The 20404-nt window shown below is 35.6% G+C and overlaps 1 protein-coding gene across 1 annotated transcript in view; it reads right to left on the bottom strand.

The window, feature by feature from the left end:
- The window catches only part of LOC138692894 (lysosomal acid phosphatase-like), a 69615-nt gene extending 49939 nt beyond the window's left edge, over positions 1-19676 (bottom strand). Inside the window, exons 1-2 of the mRNA XM_069816213.1 lie at positions 19180-19676; positions 1344-1442 (exon numbers count right to left, since the gene is read on the bottom strand). Coding sequence (XP_069672314.1) covers positions 1344-1442; positions 19180-19359 — 279 coding nt within the window. The 5' untranslated portion in view covers positions 19360-19676. The remainder of the gene's footprint in view (positions 1-1343; positions 1443-19179) is intronic.
- Between the last annotated feature and the right edge of the window lie 728 nt (positions 19677-20404).

Below are 20404 nucleotides of genomic sequence, written 5' to 3'. Positions count from 1 at the left end.
AAGAGAACAGTGTATCATGATAATAAATTATTGAAATAATTTTAGTTTTTATCCTTTAAATGTGCAGAAATTTGATCCGTAGAAATGTAACTTTTCGTTCCACAAAAGAATTTTATTAGATACAAACATAATTTCTGTATATTAATATTATTTGTTATGATTAATCAAAGTATAAATTATAATCCTAATATACTTCATGTAAAACATTGATTTATACATTTGAAAAAAAATACTACTATTACTAAATCAGATAGACGCTATTCCTTCTCTGACATGAGCAAGAATATTTCTTAACCCAATGATTTGACCAAGAATATATCTTAACTCAATGCTTTGAGCAAAAATATTTCTTAACCCAATGCTCTGAGCACAAATATTACTTAACTCAATGCTTTGAGCAAGAATATTTCTTAATTCAATGCTCTGAGCACGAATATTTCTTAACCCAATGCTTTGAGCAAGAATATTTCTTAAACCAATGATTTGAACAAGAATATTTCATAAACCAATGATTTGAGCAAGAATATATCTTAACTCAATGATTTGAGTAAGAATATTTCTTAACCCAATGCTCTGAGTACGAATATAACTTAATCCAATGCTTTGAGCAAGAATATTTCTTAACCCAATGCTCTGAGTACGAATATAACTTAATCCAATGCTTTGAGCAAGAATATTTCTTAACCCAATGCTATGAGCACGAATATTAGTTAACCCAATGGTTTAAGCAAGAATGTTTCTTAACCCAATGCTTTGAGCAAGAATATTTCTTAACCCAATGATTTGAGAAAGAATATTTCTTAACCCAATGATTTGAGCAAGAATATTTCTTAACTCAATGCTCTGAGCAAGAATACTTCTTAACCCAGTGCTTTGAGCAAGAATATTATTTCTTAATCAAGTTTTTGAGCAAGAATATTTCTTAACTCAATGCTTTGAGCAAGAATATTTCTTAACCCATGATTTGAGCAAGAATATTATTTAACCCAATGCTTTGAGCAATATTTATTAACCCAAAGCTATGAGCAAGAATATTTATTAACCCAATGCTCTGAGCAAGAATATTTCTCAACCCAATGCTTTGAGCAAGAATATTCCTTAATCCAATGCTTTGAGCAAGAATATTTCTTAACCCATGATTTGAGGAAGAATATTTATTAATCCAATGCTTTGAGCAAAAATATTTCTTAATCCATGATTTGAGAAAGAATATTTCTTAACCCAATGCTTTGAGCAAGAATATTTCTTAACCCAATGCTTTCAGCATTTTAAGTCCACAGCCTATGTATCGGAGAATCATTCAGTGCAATTCTACGTTGGAAATTACATAAAATGAATCTTACCTTGGTAAGAGCACCCCAGCCTTCAACCCACTCTTTCCCGTCAATGTATGGGTCAGTGGGATAGGAATGTGTAGGCGTCCTGTCTCCATGTCGGAATATCTGCAACAGAAGTAAATTCGTTACTAAGCTTACCTGTTTGCATACACATTGTTCATCACTCAACGTCTGTAACACGAGAACCACTGGCAACGATGAACGTGTTTAGTGCAGTATTTTTTTTACTTGGTTATGTAACGATGCTGTATCAACTACGAGGTTATTTAGAGTCGATGAGATTGGTGATAGCGAGATGACATTTGGCGAGATGAGGCCGAGGATTCGCCACAGATTACCTGACATTTGCCTTACGGTTGGTGAAAACCTCGGAAAAACCCCCAGCCCAAGCGGAAATCGAATCCGCGCCCAAGCACAACTTCAGATCGGTAAGCAAGCGCCTTAGCCGACAGAGCTACGCCGGTGGCTAGTGCAGTATCACCTTCATATAATCAGGCCTATATTAGAAACCAAGTTCTGGATTGAACTCTTGGGGTGCTATTCATAGACATTTCGCTAGCCCGCGCTACGAGCGTGCTAAACTAGCCCCGGCTATCGACTGGTTAGTTGTACAGGAATCATATCATATCATATCATATCATATCATATCATATCATATCATATCATATCATATCATATCATATCATATCATATCATATCATTTTATATATCATATCATATCATATCATATCATATCATATCATATCATATCATATCATATCATATCATATCATATCATATCATAGCATATCATATCATATATCATATCATATCGCTAACACTGGTTTGTGAATACGAAAAACGTTAGTTTGCTGATCATCCACCGGAAGCCCGCGCTAAGAATGTCTATGAATACGGCCCTAGGTATTTTTTAATCCTAAAATGCTCTACGTAATTATTTTACTCTTCCAAGCAAAATGTTCTAGTAACATTCAGCAAGTGTAACACTATTTTAAATGAAGTACGTCAAAATTCCAGGTCTGATCAGGACTCGAATCTGAACTGCCTGCGATCGTAAGGCTAATCCTGATCTTCTTCTTCCATTTCTTCTTCTTCTTCTTCTTCTTCTTCTTCTTCTTCTTCTTCTTCTTCTTCTTCTTCTTCTTCTTCTTCTCAAGACATTAAATCCGCTCCGCTCGTTAGTCGACCTTGTTACAGCACAGGCTGATCTAGAGTTCACGCATCATCCGGTTTATTCATTAACTCGAACTTAACGCACGCAATGCCATAATGGGACTTCAGTTACTCAGGAGTGTCAACTTTGTCAGAGATTAATTCTTACGGAAGGGACAAACTTATTGGTTACTCTAGTGGTTAGAAACGCCGGCTATTAACCAAGAGGTCTCGGGTTTAATTCCCGACTCTTGCAAGGGGTCTTTTTTTGGTTAGACATTGTTCCTTGGCTTGAATGTTTGTGTTGTCCTTAGGTTTAAGTATTTTTTTTTTATTTTAGTAGGTTATTTTAAGACGCTTTATCAACAGCTTAGGTTATTAAATTTTAGCGTCTGAATGAGATGAAGGTGATAATGCCGGTGAAATGAGTCCGGGATCCAACACCGAAAGTTACCCAGCATTTGCTCATATTGGGTTGAGGGAAGTTTAAGTATCATAAGATTTAATTAGATGTAGATCAAACTGTTAGAAGGGGACTGGCGCACCATACTAAAAACGTGTTGAGAAGACAAAGGTAAGCGATTTTCTGCGCACAACTCGAGAATAACTGCAACAGAAATTACAGCATTTCCCCTAGTACAGGCCTGGGGGATTTATGCATTAGCTTGAGCGATCTTAAGATAGCGCGGTCTCCTTCTACTCCCGCAATTTTGTTCATCGTGGACATAAGAATCGATCAGTGGCGTGCAATGTGTAAGCTATTTCGTTGCAAACAGAAAATTAAATGTAGTATTTATGTACATAATATGTAGGCGAAGCATGACTTGAGAATGGCACTCACTGAACCTCTGCGTTGTTTGTCGTTCCTATCCACCTGTCCGCAGCCTGTTTCTCTGTAAGCGCGAGAGAGGCTTACCCCAACCCTGCCCTAGTGGGAGGTGCGTCGATTCCACCCGCAATGCACTTGTTAGTTAAAGAGCTTCAATTTTAAGCTGTAAAACAATTTGATATTTGTTCCATTAAAGTTAAATAATTACATTGTACAGGGACATCATTTTATTTTTACTAACATTTCTAATATTAACCTGGCTATACCTTTGGATCAAGGATTGCTACCACCTTCCACGACTGGAGTTCGATGATACTGGCGTAATATACAAACAAATCACTTTACTAGGTATAGGAGGGAAGAAAAGTAGCTCATCCATTTACGTAAACTAGGAAATATCGCAATTTTGAGTTTGATATTTTCATTAGGTTTTTGTTTAATCAAAATACAGTACAGTTTTAACAATAAGTGTTTTTACTCACCAACTGAGCTATCCATTCGGACGTATTCATTATGCGATGTATATTATACTGTCTACAGCACATTAGCGTACAATATAGAGAATGAAGTTAAATTGAAAAATAATCATAATATGGATATTTAAACACATTTTTGAAAATGGTGATCGTTCATTTCGATACAGGCTTCAGTTCTTTTGTGCATATTATCGCCCTATATACTATTGCATCTAATTCCAATTACCAGTTTCGCCCTTCGCATTAGTAACTCATGTTGAAATAATTGTGTACCTACTCTATAAAACAGTACCTTACGTACTGTAAATTCAATCTTCACTTCTGCCCGATCCGAAAAGATAAAATTACTCAGAAATGCTATCTACTGTCCGTTCAAGTGATTTTGTCGTAGGGTCGTAGAAAGGGGGTGGGGAAATCACGTGACAGTTAATGACTTAACGAGGCCATTTTATTTAAATTATTTTAAACAGTTGTATATTACCTAGATGTCCAAGTCCTAACAGAAATTAATGTTTTCAGAAAAGAGCTAAGACAGCCCAGCTACTAGACTTTGCAGAGGGGCGAACAGAAGCAGGTGGGGGAAACCGGGATGCGACGTAGGCAAACGGACGACAGTACCTGTGCGAATATATGATTCAATATTGAAAGCTCTTTCGTCACTAGAAAACGCGAACATATTTCTGGAACGTACTGTGGTGGACTGTTCTGTGTGGTGGACGGTTGGAAGTTTACTAGTAGAAGGGGTGGGAGTGAAGTACATTCAAAAACTCAGGTACAATAAAAATTGAAGTAAAAATAAAATGATGTCCCTGTAGTTGTAATCTCCTGGTGGAGACCTTTATCTCTACCTGCTTACATAAATACTAAATTTAAAAACAGTTTTAAAGAATATCCTTTAATTGTTTACTTACAATTATATCTTATGTAACGAATAACGACCGATTTATATAATAATAATTTTGTGCAATTAAAACATAATTACTCATATTTCTGACATCTTATGAGGACCTTTCAGTAAATACACTTGTGAACGGAATGGAATCTGTCAAAAATTCACACAGGAAGATAGTCAGATCGCTAAAACAAAAGAAGGCCTACGGAATGTGAGAAACTAGATTCTAGATATCCGGAATGTTGGATAATTTCGTCACATGCCAACATATCTTAGGCAGGAATAAGAGGTTGCACTTCTGACAAAACCGGCGCTGTATGTGCTTCAGAAACTTTGTTTCTGCTAACCAAAGAACATACGATATTTTATAGACTTATTACTTTGTTTTACAGAATAATATCCGTAATATTGACAATTAATATTTGAGGAGAAAAATTCGGCGTAGCTCAATGGTCAGAGTGCTTGGTACGTAGAACCAAGGACACGGGCTCGATCTCCGGCGCCGGAGCGAATTTTTCTCCTCAAATATGAATACGATATTTTGGTATTTTTTTCTCCTTAAGCATCCACATGGCCGTAGCTTTATAGAATTAAGAGTTTCTTTATTTGTCAGATTAGTTACGACTCCATGGCAAACACATCATTGTTATACAGGGACATCATTTTATTTTTACTTCAATTTTTATTGTACCCGACTTCTTGAATGTACTTCACTTCCACCCCTTCTACTAATGAAGTTCAACCGTCCTCCACACAGATCCAAGACCGCATATACAGTCATAGTAGCCTTACGGTTGTAGTAAACAGTACGTTCCAAAAATATGTTCGCGTTTTCCAGTGACGAAAGGGCTTTCAATATTGAATCATTTTGACACAGATACTGTCTTCCATTTGCCTACGTCGTATCCCGATTTCCCCCACCAGCTTTTATTCGCCAGCTAGTGGCTGGGCTGTCTTTTCTGAGAACATTAATTTCTGTTAGTAATTGGACGTCTACGTAATATTATATGACTGTTTAAAATAACTTAAGTAAAAGGGTCTCGTTAAGTAATTAATTGTCACGTGATTTCCTCCCTTTCTACGACCCTACGACTGACAGTAGATAGTATGTCTGAGTGATTTTATCTTTTCGGATCGGGCAGGAGTGAAGATTGAATTTACAGTACGTAAGGTACTCTTTTATAGAGTAGGTACAGAATTATTTCAACATGAGTTACTAGTACGAAGGACGAAACTGGTAATTGGGATTAGGTACAATAGTCTATAATGCGATAATATACACATTATAACTGAAGTCTGTATCGAAATGAACGGCCACCACTTTCAAAAATGTGTTTAAATATACATATTATGATTATTTTCCAATTTAACTTCATTCTCTGTATTGTACGCTAATATGCTGTAGACAGTATAATATACACTGCATAATGAATACGTCCACATGGACAGCTCAATTCGTGAGTAAAAGCACTCATTGTTAATAATGTACTGTATTTTGATTAAACAAAAACCTAACGAAAATTATCAAACTCAAAAGCGCGATATTTCCTAGTTTACGTAAATGGATGAACTACTTTTCTTCCCTCCTATACCTAGTAAAGTGATTTGTTTGTATATTACGCCAGTATCATCGAACTCCAGTCGTGGAAAGGGGTAGCAAACGGCGTTGATCCAGAGGTATAGCCAGGTTAATATTAAAAATGTTAGTAAAAATAAAATGATGTCCCTGTATAAATCGCAAGAGGTGCATTACCAAACCTTGGTAGATTTTTTCTGTTTGTCGTATACACTTTGAGTTATAACCATTTCTTTCATACGTGTTTCAAGCTGAACACTTTGTATTTGTATACAGAGTAAACTGTAAGCAATTTCATTAATTTCATGGGGTTATTCTTTGAGATACAGTAAATTCTCTGTGATCCGTTGCTATGTCGTCCGTCCGCTTCGTCGTCCGGCATTCACGTGATTTCATGCCTTACTGCAAGACGGTACGGAAATTAGTTAACTATCCCTCCATCGTCTGCATAATTGATATGAGTAAATATGATAAGGAAATATTTGTGAACATTTGAATAATACAGTAATTAAATCACCGATTACAATAGTTACAATCAGTATATTTTTTAATGTATTCCAATTAACATCAAGGGAAGCTTATTTGCCCCTGATGCATTGTAGCAAGCTAATACAGTCACACGTTCTTTTTGGATTTTGAAACCAGGCGCAGTTTTGCATGATGTAGATTCTAAAGTTCTTTTCGGTAAACATTTGATATTTAAACCGGTTTCGTCACAACTGTATATCTGCTGGGGAGATAATTCTTGTTTACTCACCAAATCTCGGAATGTAGTTTTATAGCCTATTCTTCAACTGCAGCGGTATCAGATGACATCCTCTCTCCACAAATTGCAAGTGGACGAACACCATACTTTTCCCTCCACATTGACAACCACCCATCACTAGCAGAGAAATCATCGCCTCCATGTTTCTTAAGCATATCAAGCGCTTTCTCTTTCACAATCGAGCCAGATGTTGGAGTACATTTCCTTCTTTGTTCTTGGAACCATGGAAACAGTTCCTTATCGTATTTGAAAACACTAGGCTGCTTCAATGCACGGCGCTTGTCATTAGAGCTCGTGGATGCACAATATTCTTCCAATGCAGCACGATTACGCTTCCAGTCATAAATTGTACTTCTTGGGATACCAGAAATAGTTTCCCCTTCATCCAGCCGTTTTAAAATATCCAATTTGTCTTTTAAAAAATAATTAAACTTCGAGCGTTTATCAGCAAATGTCTTAGAAAGCATAGTGAACTTCTTCCACACACAACCTGTGATTTACTGAAAGCACGACGGGGTTGCAAATAGGGGGAGGAAAAAAATACATGGCGGGGAGGAAGAAGGCACGTACTGTACTTTGAGTAGCCAATAATAATTACCTACCGTACCGTCCGGATGAGAGAGTAATCTAATTTATATATCTTCTCATTATTCGTGAGCTGCCACAAGGGACAAAGAGTGCTTAACCATAGAAATGTTTACAAGTTCATGAAAAACCATTGATTTTGTTTTAACAATGAAATTACTACAAATAATTTCCTGCAAATATATATATATATATTTTTTTGAGATTAGTATTTCAAACAAAAAAATTTAATTCAATTTTGCTCGTTTTTACTTTCTTTTCGAGATAAAAATTGTTTTATATGAAATATTTCATAGCGTGTTTTGGGAAAACTATTGGTTTAATTCCCAATATCTATACTAATAATAAATCTGTAGCCAAAATTTTTCTGGTAATTTTCGATTTTCCAAAACTAATTGGTCCTAACATATACAATTAACCACCCTGAAACCGAAAATAGCTTTTTTAAAATTTTTGTTTGTATGTCTGTCTGTCTGTATGTTTGTTACCTTTTCACGCGATAATGGCTGAACCGATTTCGATGAAAATTGGAATATAAATTAAGTTCGTTGTAACTCAGATTTTAGGCTATATGGCATTCAAAATACATTATTTAAAAGGGAGGGTTATAAGGGGGCCTGAATTAAATAAATCGAAATATCTCGCTTATTATTGATTTTTGGTGAAAAATGTTACATAACAAAAGTTTCTTTAAAAATAATTTGCGATAAGTTTTATTCCTTGAAAAATTTTGATAGGACTGATATTTAATGAGATAAATGAGTTTTAAAATTAAAATAACTGCCATCTAAGGCCGTGCAATGAATTAAAAAATAAATGACTTCGTCTATAAGGGGCCTTGGACAGCAAAAATCGAAAGCTATGAAAGATAGCCTACAGATAATGTTTCTGTGTTTGTATGAAGTAATATCAGAAGCTAAATTAACCGATTTGTATAATTAATTATTAATTCACCATTGGAAAGTGTAGTTTCTCTAGATGGACATAATGCTATAATGTTATTACAGTAACTTCTGAGTGAATCGAGGACAGGTAAGATTAAAATAGCTTCTTATGCACAGAAAATTTGATAGGCTATTCTGTACATTCGTTTCCTGTATTTCCTAAAATAATTTTTATGACCAAATGAGTGGTCTCTGGATCAAAATGATCGCATTTAATTATGCAAATACAATTTAAATTAAGTAACATAATAAACGATTTATCCCTATATCAAACACGAATGTTCCCTGGATCAAACGTCCTATTTTAATTATGTAATTACTTTATATTTATTTCTATCGGGTGCAGCGGAGCGCACGGGTACGGCTAGTGCTCAATAAACTTAAGAGAGCAGTGTATTGTGATAATAAATGATTGAAAGAATTTTAATTTTATCCTTTAACCCTTAAATTGGCAAAACATCATTTCTCACACTAGTTTATTAAACCGTGTCGGACTGTAAAGAAAACAACTATCGCAATGTCCATATTTTATATGTTGTACAATATTTTAATATTGTGAAATTTTAATTTTCCTAACAATTTTTTTTTCTATTGTTCTATTAAAATTATAGCATATAGCTTATTAACCTGTTGTATTCTATAGGATACTTTGTGAATTTAAGGGTTAAATGTGCAGAAATTATGTAGCCTATATTGTTTTTCAAAATGCATATATATAATATATATACATATATACACACATTTATTATTATCAGGGAACGGATTTATATGGACTAAAAATATATGAAATATGTAAATATATATGTAGTTATTTTTACCAAAATATGGAATTAAATATGGATTTTTACCAAAATATGGAATTAAATATGGACTTAAAATTATAAAAAAATGACTATGTACGTTAAATATTGGTACATTTTAATCAAACTAAACAAAAAATATAATGGACGTACCTTATCTTCCAATGTAGTTTCAACAAAACACAATTTTTATTGTCTGTTACCATAACAATAGGTTACAAACATTTCTTTCAAGTGCTGAAAAGTGAATCTTCTTCTATTGTCTCTGAGGATAGATTTATACTGACTAAAAGAGCGTTCGACGTCACAAGAAGTAACTGGTACATAATTCAATTTCACAATGTCTGCTGGGGATAAGTCCAAGTTAATCTTCACTGTTGATTCACCACTCATCACAGCAACAACCTTTTGTAGTTCTTCATATCCAGGGTTTTTTGAAAGTACAGTGTCCACCTTAGCTCTTACTGCATCTGCAACTTTACCTCTACCACGATTCAGTTGTTCCACAGTACTATTTATAATTTCAAAACTTTCAGATAGTGAAAGGTGCCTATTTTGGAGACTTTTGAGCGTTTTTATGATGCATGAAAATGTATGCTGAATGTGAGCTAAGTCATTCTTCACACTTATGTCACAGGTAACTGTTTTCGCAGTATCAATTGAGACTGCATCTTCAGAGTCCAATGCAAGGAGAACATTGTTAATAGAGTCTATATGTTCGGCATAATATTCAACTGCTTCTAGCCATGTACCCCATCTAGTTAAAATTGGCTTTGGTGGCAATGGAATTTCAGGGTACATTTCTTTCAACACGTTAACTCTACTGGGAGCTTTGAGAAATACTTTTTTCACTGATGAAATCAACAAATCTACTTTAGGGAAATTGTCTCTGACCACTTCTGCCACACGATGAAATGCATGCGCCACACAAGTAAAATGAGTCAATTTAGGATATACAACAGATAATGCTTGTCCAGCTTTGACCATATAAGGGGCAGCATCGCTAATAAAGAATAACACATTATCGTACATAATACCCTTTGGCCACAGGATACCCATAGCTTCGTTGAACAGTTTAACTATAGTTTTGTTATTGCACTTTTCTAGAACATCACAATGTAAAAGAATTCGTTCAGAATATTGTTCACTTAACAAACCGATAACTACATTACCAACAAGTCTACCTTCTTTGTCGGGAGTCTCATCAATGGAAACCCAAATTGAACTATCTTTAATTTCATCTCTTATCTTCTGTATTGTCTCATCGTAGATGGATGGAGCATACGTCTTCCTAAGTGTTGACTCATCCGGGATTGTATGTTGAGTATATTTTTCAAGGAATTCCCTGAAGACCTTATTCTTTAGTTTGTAGAGAGGAATATCAGCAGAGATGAGAGAACGGCACAGGTCGATGTTAAACTCAGATCTTACATTCGATGTTGTTGGTTGTGTTAAAAACAATTGTCTCTGCTTGGAATTTAGTTGCTTGTTGGCCTGATGTTTACTAGTTGTAATGTGTTGTTGCACCAGGAACTTTTGTGTAGATGATACTGCACACTGACACAAATTACAAAATAATATTTTATTGTCAGTTGATAAACCATCTTCTTTAAATTCTGAAATGTAACTTGTTAGTTTTGATTTTAAATTGACTGAATGACGTACTTTTGGCATATTTACCGTCTTTATAGTATGATTTACAAAACTGAACCTATGTGTACTCTGACTGGCATTTAACTGTTGAGCTGCACAACTGAAGTCTGTTAAAAATTTTAAATTAAATTAATACAGTTTTGTAACTTACTTTCCCATTGTTGATAGGACTGCTAATTTTCAAATAACTCTGATGTTAAAGGGATTACTGAACATGTGTTTAAATCTCTATTGTTGAAATGTATTTTTAAAAGTTAATGGAATTGTGTTTTGTTTTATTGTTAAACCTAATATAATATGGACTGTTTTATATGAAATATGGAAAATATATGGAAATTAACGAAAATATGTACTAAACTCTAAAATATGGAAAAATATGGAAAATAAAAGTAGGATTTTTCAACCCTACACATTGTGAAACATAAAGATAATGCAAAATATAAATTATATTAGCTTTATAAGTAAATATGTATTTACATATAAATCCTTTCCCTGATTATTATTATTAAGTATTAATGAGAAATTAACTTGGTACACATCATTTGATAGTAAAACTTTCGAAGTTTTAAGCTCTGATTTTCGGAAAACATATTTCTGTTGACTTGGGAGACAATGTTGATAAATGACAACTTCATAACATAAATCGATTTGCGTTTTGCAGCTTGCAAAAACAAATCCAGTATTAATGGTAGACCTACAAAGGTTGTTTCATAAACATTTGCGAATTGTCCATCTACAACATCGTTGGATTAGACGTGTTACCTTCGCTGATCTGACATATAATCTTTGGCCTCCCAGTTCACCAGACTTCACACCATGTGATTTCTTTCTTTGGGGTATGTGAGTGTTTCTGTTTATGTGCCACCTCCATCCCAAAACTTTAAGAAGTAAGACATCGGATCATTGCTGCGATTGCATCCATGAACAGAGATAGTATGTTCCAGAGAGTGTGGCAAGAATTTGACGATCGTGCTGATGTATGCCGTGTAACAAAAGGTTCTTACACTGAATGTTCATAATGTGCCAATAAAAACTTTGAGAGTTTATTAAAGAAATTATATACACGAAGTTGTTGCTGCAAATGTCAAAGTAATTATGAACAGACTTATTTAACGCGAGACAGTATTTCTACCTGTCCCTCACTCGCCTGAACGAGGAAAGTCGAATCAGTAGTTGTCAACACGCCAGAAAATGCAGCAATAAAAATGTTCCTTCCTTCATTACTAAGAAAAATTTGTCTTACGACATCACCATATTTCTTTGCATGCTGGTAAGATACTATTTGAAAGTAATGATCATCGATTAAGTTTAATTCGAGATGAACATGCACAGTGACCCCACAAAATCGTGGCTATTCTCGTTAGTAGCCGCATATCCGCTTATTGCGTCAGCTGTGAACTGAAGGGCGTTTTAAATGAGGTCAATTTTATGTAAATATAGGATGGAGAATTTCCCCTTCCTGTGATGCAATACACACACTCATCTGTACTTGCTTATTGGAAAGGCTTTCAAAGGATGTGAAAGGTTATAAGAGCCGTTTATTCTTGTGTGTATAGTATCGTTATATGAAAGCTTTCCCTTTTAACTTAAGCGGTAGCGTTTTCAGCTATACAAATACAGTAAACGCGTATTAGATTCTCGATCGTGTGGAAATTTGTTTCTTCCTACAGATTACACTGAACAACAAATTTTTACATATTGTCTTGCTCCGAAATAAAAAATAGGTGAATATTACTATAGTCCCGTCGCTCTAATTTCCGGTAGCCAATCGCGTTGTAGGTCGGCTACATTTAAACGTGTGCGTCTTGTGATTCGCTGATTCATTTCTTAAGGCTCGATAAATACTTAATATAATCGCCCGCCATTTTAGCCCTTTCGTTTGCGTTCGCAGAAAGCACACGAAGACATTATTTGCCGCTCAATTATTTGCTGAATTACATTGCGTTTACATTATTATCATAGGAGCTACGACATGATGATGTTTTACGGTGTGGCAAATAGATTCCTCGTATGGTAGCTCGGCAACGTAAGAACAAAAATGGCGAACAATACTACCTACCTAGACTTTATAGAGCCTTCACTTTCTAAGACGTAAGCAAAGAGGCGGAGTCACGTCGGAAATAACAGCGTCGGGACTATAATATTTATGCCCTAAATCCGAATTTAAAATCCAAATTGCCCAATCACGTACCATTTTCAGGGGAAAATGAATGGAATTTTTTTATGACAAAAGTTAGCTCTTTTTAATTTTTCACTGCTACCGATAAAATTACATACAACACACTAGGGGTTCAAAATTTCTCGTAATACTTGAAAAATGTGTACGGATAAAAAAATGTTCTTACATAGTTTAAAATACAACAACAATAAAAATATTTCATGCGTATAATGAGAAAAATCTCGGAATTTTAACTTACAATTAATCTAATTTTCTGGGTTATTTCTGCTTATAACTAGACCCGGGACTGTATTTTACAAGGAACCAACAATAGTCTGCAAGCATGCTGGATGATGATCTTCCTTTATATCGCCTTTCCATTTCAGATATTTCTTGATGAAATCTTTCCCCATGCTCGTCGCTTACCGCTCCAAAGTTAGAAGGAAAGAAATCCAAATGAGATTGTAAAAAATGTATTTTGAGAGACATATTACACTCCATTTTGTCATATGCACTTAACATGGTTTCCACAACAAGTTCTGTGTAGTTCTCTGCCCTAGAATTTCCAAGGAAATTTGAGCAAACGTCTTTGAAAGCGAGCCATGCCATTCTTTCTGCAACGAAAAGTTTTTGCTCAAACAAAGGGTCATCCATAACTTTGTGAATTTGTGGACCGATGAAAATACCCTCTTTTCAATTTTCCTTCACTCAAACTGGTAAACGTTTCTTTTAAATACTGAAAACCACATCCTTGTTTGTTTACTGCATAGATCTCACTCTGAATTGTTATGAAATTTACTTAATAGAAGGGACCAATATCTGTTTATTTATTAGAAGTACAAAATGTAACATGTCAACAACCATAAGAAACCGGAAATAAGTCATAAAGTCATAAAATGTATTAGCTTTTGTTTTGGTTTATACCCCCAACCCGAGCCAGATGTTTCCTGGGGGAGCGCTTACCGAAAAGTGAAATCATAGTACAGGGACATCATTTTATTTTTACTCCAATTTTTATTGTACCTGAGTTTTTGAATGTACTTCACTCTCACCCCTTCTACTAACGAAGTTCCAACTGTCCAACAGAACCAAGATCGCAGATAGTAAGCAGTACTAAGTTAGTGAGTATAGTACGTTCCAGAAATAGCCTATGTTCGCGTTTTCCAGTGACGAAAGAGTTTTCAATATTTAATCATACTTTCGCACAGGTACTGTCCGTTTGCCTACGTCGCATCCAGATTTCCCCCACCTGCTTCTGCTCGCCCCTCTGTAAAAGCTAGGCTGTCTTAGCTCTTTTCTGAAAACATTAATTTCTCTTAGGAATTGGACGTTTACGTAATATTATACAGCTGTTTAATTTAACTTAAATAAAAGGGCCTCGTTAAGCAATTAACTGTCACGTGATTTCCCCCCTTTCTACAATCCTGCGGCATAACCACTTGGACAGACAGTAGATAGGATGTCTGAGCAATTTTATATTTTCAGATCGGGCAGAAGTGAAGACTGAATTTACAGTAGGCCTACGTAAGGTACTCTTTTATAGAGTAGGTACAGATTTATTTCAACATGATAATATGCACAAAAGAACTGAAGCCTGTATCGAAATGAACGGCTACCATTTTCAAAAAATGTGCTTAAATATTCATATTATGATTATTTTTCAATTTAACTTCTTTCTCTACATTGTACGCTAATGTGCTGTGGACAGTATAATATATATACGTTCGCATGGATAACTCAGTTCGTGAGTAAAAACACTTATTCTTAATACAGTACTGTACTTTGATTGAACAAAAACCTAATGAATATTATCAAACCAAAATCGCGATATTTCCTAGTTTACGTAAATGAACTACTTTTCTTCCTTCCTATACCTAGTAGAGTTATTTGTTTGTGTTTTATGCCAGTATCATCGAACTACAGTCGTGGAAGGGGATAGCAAACTGTGTTTCCGGTTCTCTAAAGTTATACCCAGGTTAATATTAAAAATGTTAGTAAAAATAAAATGATGTCCCTGTATATCATCTTAAAACCCTTACGTGATACGAAGAAAAGAGATGCATTTTCGGATTCAGCGGACATCAAACCATAAGGGACACATTGTTTTAAGTCGGAGCAAAATTCTTGTTGTTCAGTCTAATGGGTGTGCCTCTCTTGCATTTTGTTTATCAATTTTTTTCTTGTTTAGTTGGTTAATTGGAGACGTTGTTTAACTACTATGCTATTTAACGTTGATGAAAATTGACGACAGCGAGATGGTATTTGGCGAGATGAGACCAAGGATTCACCGTAGATTATCTGACATTCGCCTTATGGCTGGGAAAAACCTCGGAAAAAACCCAACAGGTAAAAGCGCGAATCGAATCCACACTAGAGCGCAACCGTCTCTGCCGATTGAGCTAAGCCAGTGGCTTTAACTTATCTTACACTGTGGCCTTAAACCATGCTAACCACAATACTAGGTCACCCCCTATTTGCAACTCTCCAGTGCTGGTTCATTTGTGGAATCCTGTTGCGATAAAAATGTTGATCCATATACTGGATGTGCGAAGAATCATAATAGATGTTGATATAAAATTGGGTCATCTCCTCCAGAAGGGTCAAAGAAAGATGTATTTAGATTGCTATCAGTTAATAATATAGTAATCGGAAGAATAAAAAGGCATAGGAGCAAAGGACCCGAGACCTAAATGTGGAAATTGTATTAATGAAGACGAATACTTTTTGCTTTCTGATGATACGTTTTATGAAGAGAAAGTACTGTGATATCTTATAGTTTATATTTAGAGTGTTAAAAAATATGAAATATTACTCATTCATTTAGTGATCTGCCCAAGGGCCATTCTCCTGTTTCATGTCTTTTAATTCTTTATTAAACTTGTTTCATGGACTTCGAAATTGAGACAAATAAGTATGTAAAATCATGTTGAGTAACTTAGACCATAAAACTAAACAAAACACTACGGCTAACGATGAAAGAGTAATGGAACGGAGAAAAATTCTCTCCGGCACCAGGATTTGAACCCGGGTTTTCAGCTCTACATGCTGATGCTTTATCCACTAAGCCACACCGGATACCCATCCCGGGTGTTGGACAGAATTGTCTCAGTTTAAGTTCCAACTCTTGGGTTCCCTCTAGTGGCCGCCCTCTGCACTACGTCATAGATGTCTATGAACGTAGGACCGAAGTCCAGACATGTGCTGAGGTGCACTCGTTATGAGTGACTAGTTGGCCGGGATCCGACGGAATAAGCGCCGTCTTAAATCACGAAGTGATTTACGCATATCATATATATATATATATATATATATATATATTTATTATTTTAATGTACCGAAGTACATATGATATTTCCATGCAGATATTAATAATAATAATAATAATAATAATAATAATAATAGTAGTAGTAGTAGTAATAATAATAGCAATAATAATAATAATAATAATAATAATAATAATAATAATAATGAGATAATTTAGATACTTATCTGTGATATATATAACCATTAAACATTGAGAAACCTGAAACAGCTATTACTGTTAACAAGAATTGTTAGAAAAATATCTCGTTAGCCTATTCTTAAATTTGTTTGACGTCTGACAGTCCCTGACATTACTCGGTAGGCAATTCCAAAGCCGAGGAACAGCCACAGTGAAAGAAGATGAATATGAGGATGTTCGGTGGGAGGGAATTGATAATATTGAGGAGTGTTGTGATCGTGTGTCTAGGTTATGATGGGTGGATAAATTTTGAAAACGAGACGCAAGATAGACAGGAGTGGAGAAATGCAATATGTGAAAGAGAAGGGAAAGACAATGGATTTTCCTACGATCTTCTAGACGGAGCCAGGACAACATTTCGAGGGATGGTGTTACGTGATCAGCCCGGCGAATATTGCAGACGAAACGGACGCACATATTCTGCGTCATCATACGATGAAAAAGTAATGGAACGGAGAAAAATTCTCTCCGGCACCGGGATTTGAACCCGGGTTTTCAGTTCTACGTGCTGATGCTTTATCCACTAAGCCACACCGGATACCCATCCCGGTATCGTATGATGACGCAGAATATCTGCATGGAAATATCATATGTACTTCGGTACATTAAAATAATATATACTATGACTAACCAAACTTTACAACAGATGCTCAAAATGAGAACCATTCACAGCCAAACAGTATCCCAGTCTACCAAGAAAACAGTCCATTGTCTTTCTCACAGTTACTTGATTGATCTATTCCATCACATATCTAGAATGGATAAAATTATTGTACTTACGTAACACTAACACATAACTTAACATTACTGCAAACTTAATATTAAACAAATTTCATTGTATTACATTTAAAGTTAAAGAGGTTATAACGTAATAAAGAATATATAAAAACAAAATAATTTTCGTAATTAATTCACTGAAAAAAAAGTTATGTTTTATTTAACGACGCTCGCAACTGCCGAGGTTATATCAGCGTCGCCGGTATGCCGGAATTTTTGTTCCGCAGGAGTTCTTTTACATGCCAGTAAACCTACAGACATGAGCCTGTCGTATTTAAGCATACTTAAATACCATCGACCTGGTCCGGGATCGAACCCGCAATCTCGAGCATAGAAGGCCAGCGCTATACCAACTGAGCCAACCAGGGCGGCAATTCACTGAATACTTTGCGTTTTGATCTACAGAAATTTGGTCGAAACTTATCTCATGAGACGTTTTTGTTTACATTCTCCTCTCGGCAGACTTGCGGAGTGGAGGTCGGAGTTAAGGCTGGTCCACAATAAACCGGGAACGGAAAGACAACGAGAACGAGAACGGAAATATTGTTAAAATAAATGTATTTAAATGTGAACATTCACAATTGACTATTGTGAATGGTCACATTTAAATACATTTATTTTAACATTATTTCCGTTCTCGTTCTCGTTTCCGTTCCCGGTTTATTGTGAACCAGCCTTTACACTCACCTCCACCGCGGAGCAATGACCACAAGGAGCATAGCTATTCTTTGCAGCGTTGCAACACGTTGCATTTCGTATTCTCAAAACTATTGGACGTACGAAAAAACTTAATTGACAAAACTTGTTCGCATTGAATTCATCTATTACCTCTGCGAATTAATACAAAAGGTTCCCTTCCACTTTGTATATTCAATACCGTACTAGTTATTGTACCATTTGTTCATTATTTTCCGTTTGCGCTATAGCTACTTCAGAATACCGCGTAAGTACTTAAGTACAAAGACTGTAAAATTAAAACTAATTAAAAACATGTTTTTATTGATGATACAAGGTTAGATAAATAAATAAGTAGGCCTACATAAAAAAGAGCTGTTCCTTGCACCATAAATAAATAATTCAATAATGAAATAACATATGTACTTACGCAGTATTCTGAGGTCGTTCCTCAGTTTCTTTGTGGTTCCCTTCCCTTCTTATCTCCAAGATTTCCTTCCTAGTCCATTTTTTTACTTGGCTTTTAAGGAATCAGCAGGTTCATTGCCGCCCTCACATAATCCCGCCATCGGTCCCTATCCTGAGCAAGATTAATCCAGTCTCTACCATCATATCCCACCTTCCTCAAATACATTTTTATTTATTAATATAAATTAACACAACGAGACTTTCAATAAACACAGAAGTGAACAAACATCCAACAATGATTTCCTGAAGTAAACATCACAAACGCTTATTGAAGTCCTGACAGTGTTGTCAACTTTGTTCTGCATCATACTCATTTCCCGAGATATTAATCTCAAATTTTGTGACTTTATATTACTCATTGTAAGGTTTCATTTTAGCCTATTTTCGAAAAAAAAAAATCATGAATGTCCACTCACGCTCTTTTCGTAATTATTGCTAATGGCTGCGGGAAAAAAGTCGTTAATGTTACGATTTTGAAGAAATTTCCCCGTATTTATTCTCTTTATTTTTGTTACAAACTCATAAAAACTGTCACACTGGATTATTCAGGTGTGAGCGAAAAGTAATAAAATTTCAGTAGTCTACTTACCACACTAACTAATCGGAGTGTTGCATGAGGAGTTTCTTCTTGTCCGAACGCCATAAAAGCCAATAGGATGGCAGCAATGACAAATCCTAGGACAGTAACAGTTATGCATGCTGGCCGATGACGGCGCTGGCAACATTTTTGAACTATAAGCGGTTGGTGCGATCGTGAAAGTTCAGGCATTCCTACACGTATGAGGTGCTGCCACCACGTAACAACAACATACAATTAAATGTCACAATATAAGTATTAAACACCTTCAATCGCGAGAGAAATATCTGCATTCCTTTTAGTGTACGCTTCAAAATAATAACCGTTAATCAAGACACATCCATATCGCAAACATAAGCCTCTTCCACCACTGCTGCGTTTGACGTTCCGATGAAAATGATAGCGAACAAACACACTGTCATCGGAAAACTCGCACGAACTGTTGTTGTCTTGGTGGTACCTTCACCGCTTCTGCCGATGAGTCTGCTGCTAGCAGCACACAGATAACAAAAGCCAATCGCCTAGCGGAGAGATTGCGCAAAATGTACACGACAGATCTACAAAAGAAGACATGAATATGTGGCCTTCACATGCGGTACAGCGTGCCCGAGAAATCATTCTAATGGAGAGGGGATTACTACGTCGATTAAGAGGTCAATGAACTCATCTGACGTTCCCAAGTTCACGGTTTAGACCAATGCAGGGGTTTGTAAACATGGGACTGAGGAGCAGTTACAAGGTTCAGATCAACATATCGATATCTAAGAAATGATACTCGTAAAAATGATAATTTATGTTAACTACATTATTATTATTATTAATATTATTATTATTATTATTATTATTATTATTATTATTACTTACTTACTTACTTACTTACTTACTTACAAATGGCTTTTAAGGAACCCGAAGGTTCATTGCCGCCCTCACATAAGCCCCCCAGCGGTCCCTATCCTGTGCAAGATTAATCCAGTCTCTATCATCATACCCCACCTCCCTCAAATCCATTTTAATATTATCCTCCCATCTACGTCTCGGCCTCCCTAAAGGTCTTTTTCCCTCCGGTCTCCCAACTAACACTCTATATGCATTTCTGGATTCGCCCATACGTGCTACATGCCCTGCCCATCTCAAACGTCTGGATTTAATGTTCCTAATTATGTCAGGTGAAGAATACAATGCGTGCAGTTCTGTGTTGTGTAACTTTCTCCATTCTCCTGTAACTTCATCCCGCTTA

The sequence above is a fragment of the Periplaneta americana genome, chromosome 17 (genome assembly GCF_040183065.1).
Source record: "Periplaneta americana isolate PAMFEO1 chromosome 17, P.americana_PAMFEO1_priV1, whole genome shotgun sequence".
Classification (NCBI taxonomy): Eukaryota; Metazoa; Arthropoda; class Insecta; order Blattodea; family Blattidae; genus Periplaneta; species Periplaneta americana.
This window is presented reverse-complemented; position numbering and strand designations above follow the sequence as displayed.